The sequence below is a fragment of the Lepisma saccharinum genome, chromosome 2 (genome assembly GCF_977018435.1).
Source record: "Lepisma saccharinum chromosome 2, izLepSacc3.1, whole genome shotgun sequence".
In the NCBI taxonomy this organism is placed as follows: Eukaryota; Metazoa; Arthropoda; class Insecta; order Zygentoma; family Lepismatidae; genus Lepisma; species Lepisma saccharinum.
The window spans coordinates 11,603,152-11,622,513 of record NC_139230.1 but is presented as its reverse complement, the minus strand read 5'-3'; the positions used below and the strand labels follow the sequence as shown (position 1 = coordinate 11,622,513).

At 40.2% G+C, this 19,362-nt stretch overlaps 1 protein-coding gene across 4 annotated transcripts in view; it reads left to right on the top strand.

The window, feature by feature from the left end:
• PlexA (plexin A) overlaps positions 1-19,362 on the top strand; it is a 597,216-nt gene that overhangs the window by 544,955 nt on the left and 32,899 nt on the right. For all 4 annotated transcript variants that reach the window (XM_083117039.1, XM_083117040.1, XM_083117041.1 and 1 more), the window contains 2 exons: positions 15,440-15,648; positions 16,110-16,241. In XM_083117039.1, the coding sequence (XP_082973165.1) occupies positions 15,440-15,648; positions 16,110-16,241 (341 nt within the window). The remainder of the gene's footprint in view (positions 1-15,439; positions 15,649-16,109; positions 16,242-19,362) is intronic.

The window sequence follows — 19,362 nt, the reverse complement described above, 5'->3', positions numbered from 1 at the left end:
GCAGAATTTTACAAGAGTAGACGTAGAAAAATAAAATGCAGTCCTATTTCTTACTGGAAGTAAAATTAAGACGTACACAACTTGGTCCAGTACTATACATCCTATAGAAGCATAGAAACGCTTGAAGAAGCGGTGGCGGCTGTCACTACGCTATGCGGAAGGAATCTTCGGATATGGATCTAATGAACATAACTGGACCTGTATATAAGAGTTAGTCTCTTTTGTGAACCCAAGTTACAAATTTTGTGAACCCAAGTTACAAAGAAAATGATTCAAGTCAACAGTGCAGGAATCGTAATCAGGTGGCGACTAATGAAGACTGAACCTTTGATGAAAAACTGTAATAATGAATTTCTACTGTCCCAACAGTAACAGTCCACTGTTATGCGGTCACTTCGAGGCATTGGAATCCGAATTATTCCATACAGTCTAGTATAGTACGACATTTACTTGTTTCTAGACAAAGCTAAAATATTTATACCATTGTCTTTTTTTTTCAACTCAGTAGTTTATTCATGAATCTCTATTCCCTGCGAGTACGCAACCGTTATCTTGTTTTGCATTTATTTCCTTTTCAGAATTCACATGCAAAAGTTAATACATGTTTACATACGTACTGGAGGCACTCGTTCAATCACAGAAATGAAAGTATGTATGTATGTAATATTTTTATCTCATATGTGCGAAATGTAGAAGGCTGTGATCTTCGGTTGGTTCAGCTTTAAAGAAAGCATCTCTCTCTCCATCACGGCATACGTTTATTTAATTCCAGATTTGAAAAATGACTAAAATTACTGCCTCGCATCAAGAAAAACCAAGCTCTTTCCCCGGCGAGGAGACGATAGTGGATTATTCCGTCCAAGCTCAACCCCACCGCCGATCCCCGAAGGTCTTTCCACCCCAGGCCCTCTCCCCCATTCAGTTAAGATGTATTCAGTCTTCTTTCCTCTCCACATCCTTTTGAGTCGAGGGACGGCGAGATTAGACATCTACTGCTCAACTCTTTACAAGCACAGTTGGTCTAAGAATTATTAAAAGAAGAAGCGGAAGAAAGAAGAAAAGATAATGGAGCAACTTTCTCGTTTCAGAATATAAGTTAGCTGAACAAAAGAGTGTAATAGTTAACCTCCATGACCTTGTCAACTGATAAACTTGCCAAAGAATAAAAACGATCTTCCATTTTATGTTACACTTGATCCCAGCATTAAGTAATGTTCGTCAGCAAAAAAACCATTTCCTTCCTATAGTGATGTAATACCATGTATCGTGATCCTTGAGTTCAGAGCAATGCCAGCAGGTAATCTTCCATGCATTCTTGTTTCACATACTTGGAGATGTGGGGAGAGCCATTCCTTTTCATTGAATCACCGATTCTCCACTAAACAGAAATATCTGAAACTGAAAAGTTTTCCTGTCCTAAGGGTTTGGGAGAGGAAAGAAGAGTTTACAGGATTCTTGTTGGGAAACCTGATGGTAAGAGACCAGTTGGAAGACCAAGACGAAGATGGAGGGATAATGTTGAGATAGACCTAAAGGAAATTGGTAGGGATGGAAAAGAGTATATAGATGTATATAGATCTTGCTCAGGATAGGGACAGATGGAAGGCCTGTGTTGCTGCAGCCATGAATCTTCGGGTTCAAGAAGCCTAGAGAGTTCGTTAGTTAGTCCTAAGGGTTCGATTCCGTATAGCCTTCTACCCGGTGGACACATTGCACAGTGGTTCGGATCCCACTTTAAACTGTAGGTTCAGTCCCGATTAGACTATCTATGCATAACGTGGACTTAAAACCTAACTCAAACAAACCATATAGACTTCCTACAAGCATAGACTAACTGAAATATTCCTTATATCTTCAGGGACCACAGGTAGAAGAGAAGGGTTTCGTAACAAACTTTTATAAGAGGCCGAACCCATTGTCTTGGGGATTTCCTCTGTCAAAATTGCTACAATACGTAGTACCCCCAACTCCATCCCAGCTACATAGTATATAGGTATATCAATATGCGCAGTAATTGATTGATTTGGTTTATTTTACTTCGCTTTTCTGCCACTTTTGTCTAATCGCAAGGATGAGGATGAATTATGATGTAATGAAATTGCTGAAAAGACACTCGCAAAGAACATCCATACCCAGGCTTAGATTCGAACCCGGGACCCTTGGCGTCGTAGCGCGCTGTGATAAAGACACTGCCAAGGAATATGTTGCAATGACGTGGGATGAATGCGATATAAAGTGTAGTCTGAAAGAACGAATAGAAAGTTTTATCTTCTTTGCGATAATTTGTACGCCTACCAATGATAGTGATTCGTATTCGATTCTACGGTACGTCGAAAGTACCTTAGACTAAATGGTTCCTTAGAAAAATGCTTTCCTATATGTTTTCAGCTAATTTTCTTAATAAAGCTGCCCACAATTTAGAACTATTTCTCATTTAGTTTTTGTATATTTTTTTTCACCGGAAATGAGGATGCACGAATGGGAGAAGGAAAATACAGAAAAACTTCACTAAATATGTCTCTCAACTGTTTACATTAAACAATGCAGAACCTCGTGTTCATCCTTCCTCTAAAGGTCTTATCAATTGTCCAATTACCGGAAGATACTCACTGCATTCTATGAAGAAAAGCAGGAGTTGCTAAAATCATAGTAGCACTCGCTTATTGCATATCACGGCCCCACCGTCTTGTATAGATGAGTTTTGAAACTTGCATTCGGCACGAACTCAAAGCACGCTTACTCTGATTGTTTTCCCCAGAGACAAAGATTAAAACAAATAAATAAATACCGCACGAAATTGAATCCTGGTCTATTGGATTCGCAACCAAGGAACACTGAACAGACAGACAAAATACACAGTCACGATGTGCTGAATACTCGCTCATTTCACCTGTATACACCACGCAGAAATTCTGTTTCTTAGAAGAATCAAAAAGGACGCGGCAAAAGAGATAACAACCCCTCCCTTTCCTAACAGGTTGACTAGTTCTGCCAAGACGAAATGGAAACTGTCATTTCTGCAGCCATTGAATGGTCTATCCTGTCCCCCTACGGCACGAAGGCATGTTGCTGGTGCAGTTAGGGTCTTTTCAGATCCAATGTTTCTTGAAAACGCGAGGAAGCGAGCTATCCTTCTCTCTCTCTCTCTCTCTCTCTCTCTCTCTCTCTCTCTCTCTCTCTCTCTCTCTCTCTCTCTCTCTCTCTCTCTCTCTCTCTCTCTCTCTCTCTCTCTCTCCCCCCCCCCCGAAACAAATCAGTGTCATATTTTTTACTCCACCACACAATAGAGTCGTATTGTTTTAAAAACACATATTTGTTTCTGTCTGAACAAAGTAAAATGTCCATAATACCGCCACGGTAGCAAACGCGTTGGATGGTTGACTGAACGGTGATCCACATATCACCAAAGGTTCCAGGTTCACTTTCATCCAGTCGTCACTTTCTCATCGTCTCAATTAGTCAGAAGTGGAAATAAACGACGCAAAATAAGAAAAATACAACTTCACTTAAATATCCACAATATGTATTTTATATGAAAAAATATTCCACATCACGTTGTTGTTAATGCCATCAGTAGCTATTGAGAGTGTAGAGTTCTGGTCGGGAATCTGGTTGCTGGAAATTATGTCAGTAAAGTTTCTGGAAATGTCTTTTTTTCCCCTATTTCTTCCTACATACAGTAAAACCTCGTTAATCCGGACTTGCTTAATCCGGACAGGCAAATGGCCAAAAAAAATAATTATTATTTTATTATTGCAGAATGCAAGGTTTTAAATGTGGCTAGAAGTCAAGAAGAAAATACTTCCCAAAGAAAAAGCAGTCAACCACTGATGAAATTCTGTTTCCCGCAGACTTTGTACTGTACTGTATAGTGTATTTAGGCCTATGCCCTTTAAATACACCATAATATACGTGTTTTGTTGCTATAAACGGAGTTTTAATGCACTTTCTACTGTTCTTTTAGGTTATTTCAGTTAATCCGGACTTTCGTTAAACCGGTCAACTTATACCCCCCATTAGTCCGAATTAACGAGGTTTTACTTTATTTAAAATTTGCAACATAAATCTTTATTTTATTTCTCTTTTCTGTCACTTTAGGCTAATCGCGAGGATTAATGTTAATAAGAATGGATGAAGGGACACACACACGGACAGATCACAAGTCAAGCCCCACAGATGATTATACTGGCTGCGAATTCAGACGCCCAAGCCACGGTAGCCTGCAAAATGCAGTCCAGGGTAGAAGAGAGTTGGGTATCTTTACACCCCCAACAGAAACCTTACATTAGAATTCAGAGTTACCTAAACTGGAAAATCAAACTCGCACTTTCCTCACAATGTTACCCGCACTAACGTCCTCACGAGCGAATCCCACAATCTCCCAACTGTACCTAACGGAGCTTTCTGCACCCACCCGAGAAGAATTCATCTTGGGAACAGAGCTAAACTCGCACTTATTGATATATATGAGCCTGCGTCGACGGGAGCGACGAAGTATTCACCTCGTAGTGCTACAAAGGGAGTTAGTAATTGGGTTGGGGTTTGTGCACTGCATGGAATGGGAAGTGAGATAGTCGTGGTCAGTAGGGCTGGACAGGTCAACCACCACCCATCGATCTTCTGCCTCTCCCCCACACAGAACTACAAGAGAATCTGAAACTGGGAGGTGGCATATAGAGGGAACAGAAATGCCGTTGAACCAAAATGTGTGTTTCCAGAACGCATCGGGTGGCGCGCTGTTTAACAAAACAAACAACTCTCAAGCATAACACAATTCCATTTTCACTCAGTTTTGTGGGGATGGAAAGTGCGTTTGTTGGATTTCGTGTCGTTCCCGCAACTTGATTTTTGTGTTTAGACTTCAATCATTGTAGCTGCAGCTCCGAAAGATTTCGGTTCATATCCTCATGAACAGACATGCTTGATCATGCATGGCGGGAATTTGATTATCATTTAGAGATCATCAACGTGACCATGTGGAGTCGCAACGAAATCCGTGGATGAGTTGTTAGTACAGCGCACTACGACGCCAGGGGTTCCGGGTTCGAATCCCGGTCTGGGCATGTGTGTTCTTTGTGAGTGTCCCTTCATCAATTTCATTACTCATCCTCATCTTCGCGATCAGCCAACTGTGACAGGAAACTGATGTAAATAAACCAAATCAATTCACAGGAAGGTACGGAAAACATAATTTTGGACTTTTCTTTATTCTACAGGGTGCTCGGAAATTCCCCTTACAAACTCCTAGGGCAAGTAGAGGGGACTGAGTAGATAATATTTGGAATAGGAACCCATGTCCGGAAACGTGCCGTTTTCGTGCTACAACCATGACAATGTGTCGGATGTGCCTGTGTTGGTATGCAACCGGGTAGGCAGTACATGACGTCAGAAGATCACCTGATGACCTAAAGTGTAATCATTTATTACAAACATGTCAAATGAGGTGTTACGTAAGGTACAGAAGTGAATGACGTGTGTCCATAATACAAACAAAATTATTTGGTGACAATTCCAAGGGAACAAAAAAGATACGTACTATTCATTGATCAACACCACACCTGTGTCGACAGTGGAACGCGACAATTTGTAGACGTCACGTGCCATCAGGTGATCTTCTGACATCAAGTACTGCCTACCCGGTTGCATATCAACACAGGCACATCCGACACATTGTCATGGTTGTAGCACGGAAACGGTACGTTTCCGGACATGGGTTCCTATTCCAAATATTGTCTACTCAGTCCCCTCTACTTGCCCTAGGAGTTTGTAAGGGGAATTTCCGAGCACCCTGTATAAGCATGTAATCACTGTATCTTCACAAACAAAAAAATACAGCCATTTGTAATCGGATGAATCATTTTGAATTATCCTGTATTTTAATGTTCGCATCAGGTCAGCCGTATCAGAGTTAAAAAAGTAAAGTACATTTATGCATTGCCTTTCGCTCCCCACAAAAATGTTTGGAATTCAAATCCACTGTATGCTCGGAGGCTAATCGGAACTGGACCTACAGTTTAAAGTGGGATCCGCTTGTGCATTACATCGTGCCAAGAAGCCGCCTGGGGAGCTGAGTACTGTTCCACCCATTCTCGATCTCTGCCTTGCAGAAGGTGAGATGAACACCACTTGGCTCCGGCCGCATTTAAACTACCATTGACGAAAGGATGGATGACCCTCAGAGCCCTTTATGTGGTGGTCATCGTCGGAATAATCGCTGCCTGAACCCACTTCTGTAATGGAACCTTGGTGTCTGACGTGGCAGCCATCTGCATTTTACGTCGCTTTTCTACCTCCCGGAACTTATCGCGGCAATGAGAATCTGTAATGATGAGATAAGCGAGAGAAGTAAACAAACATCTACCCATATCGTTCTTGGGATTCGAATCTGTTTTAGAGCGCACCATACTTAAGCACAGTGGATACTAGAAAGATGAACTCGTTTTCTGGGAACTCTCTTACAGGGTGGGGGCAAAAATACAAGTGGCCCCGGCGACGGTGCACAGTTGAAGAGCACTCCATCTCTTGGCACTTTTGGGACCTGCTCAGCAAGTTATTGAAGGCCGAACGCAATTGTGCTGGTGTGGTACCCTCAATCGCAGTACGAATGTTCTTCACAGTTCACTTTTGTTTGCGCACCCTGTATAGCATTTCTGTTCTGATTATTTTCCGTGCATGAAATTGGCTGTTATAGAGTAATTCCAGTGGTAACAGACAGACACTTTAGAAGCAGTTTTACTTATATTTTCTTTCTTTGTGTGTGATTCATGAAACATATAATGAAAAAATATAACCCACGAAATTTACAAGTAGTAGTCTTACTTCTTGCATAGCTAAATTTATTCCAATGTATTCTGCCAGCACTGTATAAAATAAATTTGAAGGTAACAGACTGGCACAATCGGCAACGTATGAATCTAAATTTTCTGAATCGAAGTAATTGGAACAGTGCTTGATGTAATTTTTACAGACAAATTTCAGAGTTCAGAAACACATGTATTGCATATTCGCAACGTAAATATTTTCTCCTTTAAAATAATTTACAGCACATTGCTCTTCACATATATATATTATTTTATACTATTAAGGTTGACATTTGCCTCCTCGATGGCGATGTGGTAGTGTCGTGACTTGTAATCAAGGGGTCCTGGGTACGATACCCGGTGGAGACATATAGTGGTTTGGATCTCACTTTAAACTGTAGGTCTAGTCCCAATTAGCCTTACTGCGCATAAGATGGACTCAAAACACCAACTCAATAAATAAGGTTGACATTTTTCTGGAATTGCTCTGTATCTATTTTTTATGTAATACATTTGAAGCGCTAGAATTCCATTACATAACGAATCGGCAACAACAAAGCCCCACGCTTATATGGCCCCATGGATAAATTTCGCCATTACCGAAAACACCAAGCCCTATTTCGGTTCCATTGACATGCAGGACTCCCATCTCTTAACAGAATCCGCAACGTGGTAGCACGACTGAAAAGTACGGACCGGAATGAACGTAGCCCAAATATATTAAACGTAAACACGATCAATCAATTGCATATTTCCATTCCAGTTCCAATTACTCCCCAGGTCGGTGTACAGACTCGCATCTCGTAATCAGTGGGAAAACGAGAGTGTAGCACGAGCATAAAAGCGAGGGATCGAAATGAATCGCTCCCGAGCAGTTTCATAGCCCCAGAGACCAGTTTTCTCGTAACCATGGAAACGCCGTCATGAAGCAGTCGGCATTATCCCCAACCTCTGGAATCTCGGTAAATAGTGTTGACGTCCACGTCTTTTGCCCCGGGTCAAGTGATAACCCGTCAATCCCATTCCAAAAACCTGAGTCACTCTGTGACGTAGGCAGTGACGAGACTCTGTTTCGTTCGAAATTCTCCAGCTTTCGACAATATCTAGAAACGCAATCGGCTTCTAAACAGGATTTCCTCTGCGTCGATTTCTTTGTTACTAAGAAAAGAACGGAGAGCCTGATAAGTAGCATAGTTTACTTTAGGTTCTGAGTAACCTAATTTCATTACTTGAAAAACAATAGGAAGAAGTTCAGTTAACGTTCCATTTCTGCTCTATAACTGATCTCTCTTAATGTTTAATTATCGCAGCCAATTAACAGAAGCAACGAAAGTAGAAAAAGAAATCTCTCGCAATGTTTTCTCAGTATAATGAATGACTTTCTACTTCTCTCAGTCTAGCCTCGTGACTTCCATTTTAGGCATATATATATATATATAATAGAATGCTCTTTTGTTTATTTCCGGTGGACATTGCTATCAGTTTCCTTGTAAAGGTAATATTGACTTGCTTTATTTTACTTCGCTTTTCTGCCACTTTTGGGTAATCACGAAGATGAGGATGAGTGATGATATGATGGACAAGGAACATTTATGTCCTAGGCCGGGATTCGAACCCGAGCCCCACTGGAGGCGTAGCGCGCTGTAACCACTCCGCCATAGATGTCGGCAAATGTAATATTAAATATAACGTTACGGACAACATACCTAGTTTCTGCTTTGCTGCGTTGTGCTATGAAGAAACTAAATGAACGTACTGTATGTGGGTATAGGTATAGTATGTCTCCACATTTAATCATGGTAGTATGTCTCCACATTTTTCTCGATACATCATTGTGAAATACTTTGGGTTTGGTTAGGTTAAGGTTAGGTAAAGAAAACATACACATCTTGTTTTTTGTGTATTTTCTTTAGCTAACCCAACCCAACCTAACCTAACCTAACGTGGTTAACAAGAAAGTAAAGTTAAGTAAAGATACACAAATAAAGAACTTGAAACATACGTACATATCACACCTATATTCTTCCAACGTGGAGACATACTACACCTATACCCTGTATATGTAGATATATTTTGTATCCATCCTTAACTTTCTCAATTTGCTTCAACCAGTATCTGCGCAGATATAGCCGGCCCCCGTGGCGGAGTGGTTAGCACATCGCGCTACGACGCCAGAGGTCCCGGGTTCGAATCCTGGCCTGGGCATGGATGTTTGAGAGTTTACATTCATCACTCATCCAAACAGCCAAAAGTGGCACAAAAAGCGAAGTAAAATAAAGCAAATCAATCAGTCAATGCTGTGCCGACAATATTACTAGCAGTAATGGGCATTACGCGTCGACAACGTAGGTTGCTTTGTGCACATAGACAATGTAATCTATGGAAATAACATGGCGGCAGGCATTGGCTTAACATAGGAAGCTGTAGAAGTAAAACACAATTTTCCACCGTATCTTTTTTTTTTTTTTTTTCAAGTGTGAGAAGTTCCTTGTACTCCTCTTTACAATTACGAACAATTTATCACTGAGGAACAAACGCAACATAGGAAATAGTGTTTCATCGATCAAGTGCTTTTTCATATATTTTAGTTTTCGCCACAGATGATAGAAAAAGAAGCAAGATTTTTTGTTTTAAATGGGATTATTTTCATCTCGGTGGGAACAAACATAGTTGAAAAATGTTTCACAATAGGTTTGAAAATTATTATTTTTTAGTGTACTTTACATTGTCTACATAGACTGTGTAAACTACAAACCACTGTAGTCTACGTGTAGACAACGCATGTAGAACGAACAGTATTAACACGCTGTAACATGCGGTTCTGGATGTAAATAAAGATATTCAGGTAAGGTTTCATTTATCTCTATCCCAGTGTCATTCTACTAAGTATTCTGAAAACCGATTATTGTACTCGTGAGATATCACTTAATTTTTTTCTGTCCATCTCCCAATAGTGAAGAATCATTTTAAATTTTTCTTCCATGGGATTGCCGTCAAAATCTCGACTAGATCCTAAATGACACAATATCAGAAAAATAAGCTGACGCTAACCTGCTATATACAACATTCTACAACTCACACGCACAATATACACAATGTGTGGACTTAGTCACTGATGCAAAGAGCGCTGATCAGTGTGTTTAACTTAGATTTGAACCTAACAGTGCTGTGTAAGTTATCGATATCAGATATTTAATTTTGGAACCAGCATGGACCACATTATATCTGGAAAGTGTCTTGTTGTACTAACTACTTCATCCAAATCCATGTAAGATGGGTTCAAGCAAGATTTTCTAGGGGCAGAACATGTAGAGGTAGAAACCATGATGACAAATTCTCTCGCTATCTGGTTACTTAGAAACACGCGAGAACATAGTCATGTAGAAAGAACGTGCTTGATCTGTTAGCAATCATTTACATTGTCGGGTACACAGTACATAGGCCGGAAGTCCTTTCAATTGATACAAAGGCGTTTCGGTATAACTTAGGATGAGTTGAGGACGAGTTGTTGCATGTTTCTTGATGACGAACATATGACTGGTACTGATTGTTGGGTTATTAGTACAGTTTCTTGGTGACGAACAAATTACTGGCGAGTGTAATTAGAACTATTGTACCCTTGCTCAACTCTTCCACGTCAGCTCAGACTTAGGAGGGAAAATTGTTAGTATTTAAAATTTCTTTGTGTTTGAGCTTCTCCCAACACGCGTCTCGATTTCCACCTTTGGATTGCCAATTTTCTTCTTCACAGTTAGATCTATGCAGGCAGGAGGTTCGTTCATTGCTCCACGGGGATACATCTTAGAGAATGGTTTGCGTGTTACTCCTTTAAGAAGAAAATAGAGATCTCTTGATAGCTGGAGTTCTAGAAGGAAGTCCATTCCCCCTCCCTCGTTTTCTTCTTCCCTCTTGATTGACTTGGGGGCCGATTGATTGCTTGCGACATGAAACACAGCTGAGCAAAGCAATGAGTGTTGTTACAAGGTTCCAGTGTGTTTTTACTAGTAAAACCTGCTTTGCCTGCTACGATGCAGTTAGCCACGGTAGAATTGACCCCTTGGCAGGGAATTCTACAAAATCGTTGAATCAATTTTATTACTTGAAAAACAATATGAAGTTCAGTTAACGTTCCATTTCTGCTCTATAACTGATCTCTCTTAATGTTTAATTATCGCAGCCAATTAACAGAAGCAACGAAAGTAGAAAAATAAATATCCCGCAATGCTTCTCAGTATAATGAATGACTTTCTACTTCTGTCCGTCTAGCCTCGTGACTTTCATTTTAGGCCTCTATATATATAAATAATAGAATGCATCTGGGGAGGAAAAGTTACTTCTTGACTTCAAAATAAAATTCCCTTTTTTCCATTTTGATAGCTTTTCAAACGTGCAGATCGGCTTTGAATTTCTTTGACACCTTCTAAGGACCCAGAATTTGGGTTTTGTAGAGTAGAATGCAAATGTATTACCAGGCAAATTGTCAATTACCGTTTTTATTCACTTTGTTTTACGCAATGCAAGGCCCACCAATTGAAACAAAACACATGACATCTACTCACCAGCATTAGTGCAGTTGCATTCCTTAAAACAGATCTAGGATGAATGAGAAGCATGAATGGAAAAAAATGATGGACAGTTTGCCTGGCAATACTTTTGCATCCCAGCCGGCGGAGTGGTTAGCATATTGTGCTACGACGCCAGGGGTCCCGGGTTCGAATCCCGACCTGGGCATGGATGTTTGCGAGTGTCCATTCGTCAATTTCATCATATCATCACTCATCCCTATCTTCGCAAATTAGCCAAAAGTGGCACAGAAGCGAAGTAAAATAAAGCAAATCAAATCAACCATTATGCATTCTACTGAGTTTGTTTGAGGTTAATCGGAACTGGACCTACAGTTTAAAGTGGGGTCCATGCATCTCACTTTACCAGATACTTTCGCACTGTCCTCACCAGATTTTAAGTTGATATTTTTCTTATAGGTTAGAGATAGGGGAAGTACATTCGGCAACTTTTGCCTCCCCAGACCAGCAATCATCTGAAACCGGCGTGTGTGCATATTTTATTGATAAACAAGGCAACGAACCTTCGTTACATTTTCTTTGGAGGTAAAAGCAGGCCGCGCTGCTTTTAGCAAAAGCATAAAGGTCTTGTAATTATGTTATTGAACTGGAAGTGGCCGTTTCATTTTGGCGGGTGTGCGCTTTCGTCGTGGAGTGTTCATTTTGCTACCGAATTGATAGGCCGTGCTTCCCTTTCGTCATCTCTCCCATTTTATGGTTAAGCGTTCATTATTGGTAAACAGTGAGAAGGGGGAGACAGGGGGTACGGCAAAACGATAGGGAACAGCAGCACCGCGAAGTTCCTAGCTTGAAATACGAATGGGGTGGTTTCGGTTGTTTGCGTCAAGTTGGAAGTCTGTTCATTAGCCATGCTTTTCCTTATGCCGCAGTTCGTGTCACCCCATCCCTCATCCGCCCGGTACATGTTGGACATCTCTTTGATGTGGCATTCGCTCATACTTATCTTCTTTTCTTTCCCCCCATATCCCCTCTGCCACATCTGTTTCTCCCCGCTTCCCCCCTTGTACAGTCTCTTTGCTATAGGCCTTTAGGTCTACGATCAATAAACCAGTTCGAGGCGGAAGCACACGCTGATCAATTGTCCATCAGCCGGCTAGCAAAGTCTTGGGGCTCGTGTTACCCCGAAATCCGCACAACTGTCAACAGATCCGGAGATCTTGCAGTAGATTGCTAAAGTGGGAAAGTATTCATGAATGCACAGTGAGGCCAATGAATGAAACGGTAACAGGTTGTTGCACCTTTCTCCCCTTCTTAAGGGTTATCGACATTTTCTTCTTCATGCACTCTACTAATGTGTGCTTGTAAGAGGGGATATACATTGATCGGAACATGTGTAAATGCACACATTCAGGTACAAGTTCCCATTAATATTGTTTTTTTTTTTTTAAGCATGGCAATTGTTATATTTCTAGATAAGTACAAAAGAACTAGAAGATGGAGATCAGAGTTTATCCAAAGTTGCCAAAAAAAAAATTAAAAGTTTGATTGATTTGGCTTATTTTACTTCGCTTTTCTCCCACTTTTGGCTAATCGCGAAGATGGTAATGAGTGATGAAATTAATGAAATGACCCTCACAAAGAACACCCATGCCCCTGGGGTCGTACCGCGATCTGCTAACCACTCCGCCACGGAGGCCGGCTGAAAGAAGAAAAATATTTAACTTCGGCATGATGAACTAACTGTCCTCCACCGAAAATATTCTTTTCGAATTTGTCTATTCTACTTTCGGCCTTGGTATTCTTTGTGTGTGTCCCTTCATCAATTTAATCACTCATCCTCGTCTTCGCGATTAGCCGAAAGTGGCAGAAAAATGAAGTAAATTAACCAAATCTACCAATCTCGACCACAAAATTATATTACAGTAACGTGGTGGACTTTGGATCTCGCCATCGAAGTTACCGTGCTCGAGTCCCGATTGGACCATGGGCGTTCTTTGTGAATGTGCCTTCACGAATGTAATACAGTTATCACTCATCCTCATCTCCGGGATTAGACAAAAGTGGCAGGAAGGCGATGTAAAGTAGCAACAATGCGAATACCCTTTATCGTACAACTTGTCCCGCACTGCGCAGCAACCAGATACGTTGAGCCATGCTGATTAATGTTAGATTGTGTTCAGTTTAGTAACTTGGGCTCAGCCTACTTTTTCATTAACTTATATTAACCGGCAAAATGAAATATTTATATTTTCTGGTTTTAGTTGTGTACCAGTACAGTCACCGGCAATAAAAATGGGACATCTAGATCCTGAAATACTCGCTTCCTTGCATGGCGTTATGCGTGTAGCCGAAGGGAAAACTCGCCAATCGCACGGAGGCTTGTGCGGCCTGTCATACCGCTACGGCGAGCAATGTTGCTGTTGATTGGCTCATTCCTAATCGCATGTGTCGCTTCGGCGTGAAACCTCCCTTACTCTCTAAGGCGATGACTGACGGCAATAGCAAATGTACAATGGCAAGCTCAGTCTCCACCGTAGAATTAGGCAACACACACAACGCCTTGCAGGGAACCGGGAATTTAAGGATCTACGTGTCCAATTTTTATTGCCGGTCTGTACATGGTCGCTTAATGGTCTTGAAAGCCACAAGGCAGCGGCGATGGGACTTGATACGCTGGCATTACATGACCCAACGAAAAGCCACTTGGCAGTCTTTGGCCTGTTTGCACTACTGTACAAACTACAGTACACAGTCAACAAGAGTTACTGTAGAAACTCTTACCCAATTCCAAAATTTGCATGAACGTTTTTTTTAATACATTAATTCTAGAGCCAGTGCTCTTTTTTTTGGGTGGGATTCCCACATCCCCAGATAGGATAATTTGCATCAGAATTCTCCCATCTGCTTCAGTGTCACCATGGTGAACCATACATCATGCCCCTACCTATCTCAAAGTGTCGACCATGCAACTTCCTACCTAGAAATTGCCACTTGAGCACTAGCTAGAACGATCATCCCGACTGTGTTCTTAAATGTGCTGTTATAATCTCCTTTCTTCCATGACACCCTTGATAAAGATACTGAAAGCTTTAAATATAGTTCAATGTGTCAGGTGTTGTTATCTTATGATAGCATAATTTGTTTCAAATTTTGTACAGTTAGTTTTAAAAGTGGTTGCATCACTGCTACAAAGGCATGTCCATAAACATGCAGCTTCTACATACTGCCCATAAAAGTAACTTGGTATTGGTTTGTTATTTAATAAATGTTCACAACAAGAAATTGAAAATAGCTCATTGCTAGGATGACCAAATTTCGACCATGAATTTAAGGGAGATTTCCAAATTTTGGCATTGAATTTTTAGTGGCACGGCATCACTCCAGCAAATGTTCATGGAATGGATAATATTAAACAAAATAATTAATTTGCATTTTATATCATGTATAGATCACAGTACAGAATAAAAATTTACAAATTTGCATGTTTCTTAGTCCTAACTTATATGAAGACCCAGGGGGAAAAACGATGAATGTCGATTTTTCGCCCATTTTGAGATCGCAGCGCCATCTGATAGCTCTGAATCTGTACTATAAGAATGAGAACGGCCTTGGTTGGGAAACGGTGAGAAGTGCCTGAAAAACGCATTATTATTTTGGCATATATTGACGTATTTATGAAAGAGAAATACTTGTTTTTGATTTCCTGGCAAATCGTCTCGAATGAACATTCATCGTTTTCCCCCCTCCTGGCCCTTCATATGTATTTGTCCATGATGTTGCAACCAAGCATCTAGAATCAAAATTAACTACTGTAATATGATGTCACTTCCGTCCAGCAAAGGCTAAGCGTGAAGGTTTGAATGTCTTCCAAGCTCTTATTATATCGGAATGAATTTCACGATCTTGATTGTTAAATAAATGAATATACAGGAGAAATAGAATGTCAATATGGGAGCCAGGGGGATATAAAAAAGCTTTAATATGGGAGTTCCTGGAAAATATAGAGAGTTGGTCACCCTACTTATTGCTGCTAGTAGTATGTGAATAACTTAAAGCCATGATTTTTTATGTTCTTTTACAGTCCACATTTAATATGAAATAACTTTTACATTTCAGATCACTTCACAGCCAAACTTTCTGTGCGGATGACTTCAGGTCCAGACTTCGTAACAACAAATTTTACATTCTTTGATTGCAATACATATGGTTCCTGTACCCAGTGCGTGTCATCAAATTTCCCATGCGACTGGTGCGTTGATGGTCATCGTTGTACTCATGACACAGCAGAAAACTGCCGCAATGATATTCTTGTAACAGGAGTCAGTGTAAGTATTAATGACAGTTCTACAGAGGTATTTTTTTTTTTAAAAAAAAGAGAACTTTCTCTTTGTTCTTTGTTGGCACAAATAATTACTATGCAAATTGAATACTCGTTTGAGCAGAATAATACGATTGTAGAAAGTAGTTGTTTGAAGTAAATGAAATATAAATAAATACTTGTAAAAAAAGGTTCTTCCTTCAATTGAAAGCAATCGAGGACATTTATTAATGTAGCTAATGCAAAAGATCAATATTACTTAATTCTTCCAAATTGTGTTAATTTTCAGTGAGAGAAAAATACTTCATTAGCTATTTGCTTCAGCACTCATCCACAGATAATAAACTTGTATTTAAATTAATTTAAGATTTCAAGAATAAGTTTTCTAAGAATATAAATTATCTCTAAAACAGGATTGGCAACTCAAATTGTCTCTTTAATTGATTTTTAAATATTTATTTTCAACAGAGAATTGGTCCAAGTTACAGAAGTGGCCCAGGATTTTGTCCAACAATCAATGCAACGGCTGGTGGATCAACAGAAATACTTGTATCATCTGGGACAAAGAGGAGCATACGTGTAAAGGTCCACATTATTGGAGTAAGTAAAAACAAAAATGTTTTTGAGATTAGATGATGCAAGTAGATGATGAAAAACTTGAATTAACAATAGAATTCACTCAAAGCAATTTTTGTCACCTTCCCAGTGAATAGCTTCCTAGTTCCTGGGTGTGTGGTTTCGCGTATGTCAGTTCACTCTGGTACAAATGAAACATATACGTAGATTAACTTATACTTTAATAACATGAAGCACGTAAATAACACTGAATATAATGAAGAGTTCTTCACAAATGTACACGAATATGACGAGGCGTACAACACACGTACGTCGTCTCACGACTCAACTCGGACTCACACTGCGCATGCGCACACTGCATGGCAACAAGCTTAATAAGAATGACAATTCGTCTGAACATCACGGCCCCTCTTGGAAGATCAGCTTCCAAAATTAGAATACACAATAATTATTACCTTTTACAATATAACATATTACACTTGAATACATAGATTACAATAAACACAAATTTTCTTTCTGGTTTCATATTTACACTTTCTCAATTGGTAGAGGTGCAAGCTTCATAATAGGCCTCTTTAGTTCACCGTCTTTAGTTTTAACAGTTGCGGATTTGCATGGAGATTTTTCACATGTTCATGTCTCAATAATAGTTCAGTAAATGGATGATTTTTGGGTAACACTATAGGATGTTTCTTATCTGAAGACACATCAGCATTTTGTAAACGACCACCTACTCGTAACACACAATTATTGTCAATGAATGGACTCAACGAAAGAAGTTTACTGGATGAGGGGAGCTCCTGTTCTGTTTGTAAACAGTTAACCTCGCTCTCATATGCTTCACGTTGGGTGACCTTGACCCAAAACTCAGTCGCAGCTGATAACTCTTCGGTTGTCAACGTCTGCTCGTTTCGCTGCATGGAAGGCGCTCTACAGTTGCTTATGAATCTAAACATCCAAGCAGTAACACGTATCAATCTCAAGAATGATGAGAATCTCTGCAATAACTCCTTAGTGTCAAAGGTTGTAATCAACAGCACACGAATCCTTGTTTTTCTTTCCTCCTTTTTTATTTCTTCACTTTCCACTGTATATGATTCATGCATAGGCAACTCAGGCAAATAAAGAAATGATGGGCCATTCCACCATAAATGAGCTTCACAGAACTGTGTAGGAAAAGCACCACGAGAACCAATGTCCGCAGGGTTTTCTTTCGAACGCACATGAAACCACTGTTGAGGATTCGTCAGTTCATGAATGAGTGAAACTCGGTTCGAAACAAATGTACTCCATCTGGATGGATCTGATTTAATCCAACATAGGGTGATCTGTGAATCAGACCAAAGGAAAATATCGTCTATATGCAATGACAATGATGACTGCACAACACTAATCAATTTGGCTAACAACACAGCAGCACATAACTCTAAACGTGGCAATGTTACAGGTTTTATGGGTGCAAGCTTTGTTTTCGAAACTAATAATCTGACTGTAACAGTGTTGTCATCATATACTGTTCGTAGATACACAATAGCACATGTACCTTTCTCACTGGCATCACAAAAACCAATCAGTTGACACAAAGTTGGTTCTCTACATTTTAAGCATCGCGGTAACTGTATGCTCTGTAACACATGTAATTCAGCACAATATCTTTCCCATATTTCTCTTATGTCACTAGGAATAGGTTCATCCCAATTTAACTGTTCCTTCCACAGTGATTGAATTAATATTTTAGCTAACATAGTGACTGGGGCTAGTAATCCGAGTGGATCAAATATGCGAGCTACCTCAGACAACAACAACCTTTTGGTTATTACAGGGTGTTCACTAGGTGGGTTAATGATGAAACTCAAATGATCAGTATCCGGGTGCCACACAAGGCCAAGAGTTCTTATGAATTCGCTGTTATGGATGGAAGATATTGTAGGTTTCTCTCGCAAATGCTCAGGAATACTGTTCAACACGTCAGTATGATTTGACGTCCACTTATGCAACTCAAATCCACCCTTTCTCAACAATTGTGTCAATTGTTGCTGCATCTCTATTGCTTCTGGAACACTGTCAGTTCCACTGCACAAATCGTCCATAAAAAACTGTTGCTTTAAGACTTCTGCTGCAATCGGGTAATTTTCACCTTCATCGTCTGCTAACTGACGTAACACTCTCGTAGCAAGAAAAGCAGCTGGTGCCGTGCCATACGTGAGCGTATTTAAACGATAAACAATCACAGGTTGATTGGGGGATTCTCTCCACAAAATTAATTGGTAGTCTCTGTCCTGAAGATTCACCTTTATCTGGCGATACATCATCCGAACATCACTCGTCAATGCAATAAGATGGCCACGAAAACGTAACAAAATGGATAGTAACTCTGGCTGTTGTTTACCTCCATTCATTAACACGTCATTCAAGGACACGCCTGTGCTAGTTTTACTCGATCCATTAAAAACTACTCTCAGTTTCGTACTTGTGCTTGTCTCCTTTGTTATAGAATGATGCGGAATGAAATAAGAATCAGCGGGGGTGCTGGGTGGTTCACAGTCCGCCACTGGTGTCATATGATTCAACGCAATGTACTCTTGCATGAATGACTGGTATTGTTCTAGTCTCTGGCTATCAACTCGAAGCCTACGCTCTTGACTAAGCAAACATTTCATCGCCTTATCCTTTGAATAACCTAACTCGTCGCGGTTGACCTTAAATGGTAAGCGTACGACGTACCGACCATCATCCTCGCGATAATGTGTTCGTACGAAATGTTCCTCGCACAATTGTTCTTCTTGACTCGGCACTCGTAAGTTAGGAATCTCCTCCGATTCAAAAAACTTATTCAGAGTTTCGTTCAGATCATTTTCTTGTACAACAATGTGATAAGAAGACAGAGATTGTTGAGGTCTTTGTTGAGGAGTTTTGCCACAAACAACCCATCCCAAGCGGGTTTGAATAGCCACGGGTTCATTCATTCTCCCCTCTCTTCTTCCACTCATTAATAACAATGGGAAAAGATCAGCCCCGATAAGCAACTGAATAGTGTCAGGTTTGTGATATGAAGGATCGGCAAGTTCAAGGTTTCGTAAATGTTTAAAACTCAGAGTGTTTGGTACACACGCTTGTGGCACTGTGTTGGATATTTTCTTCACAA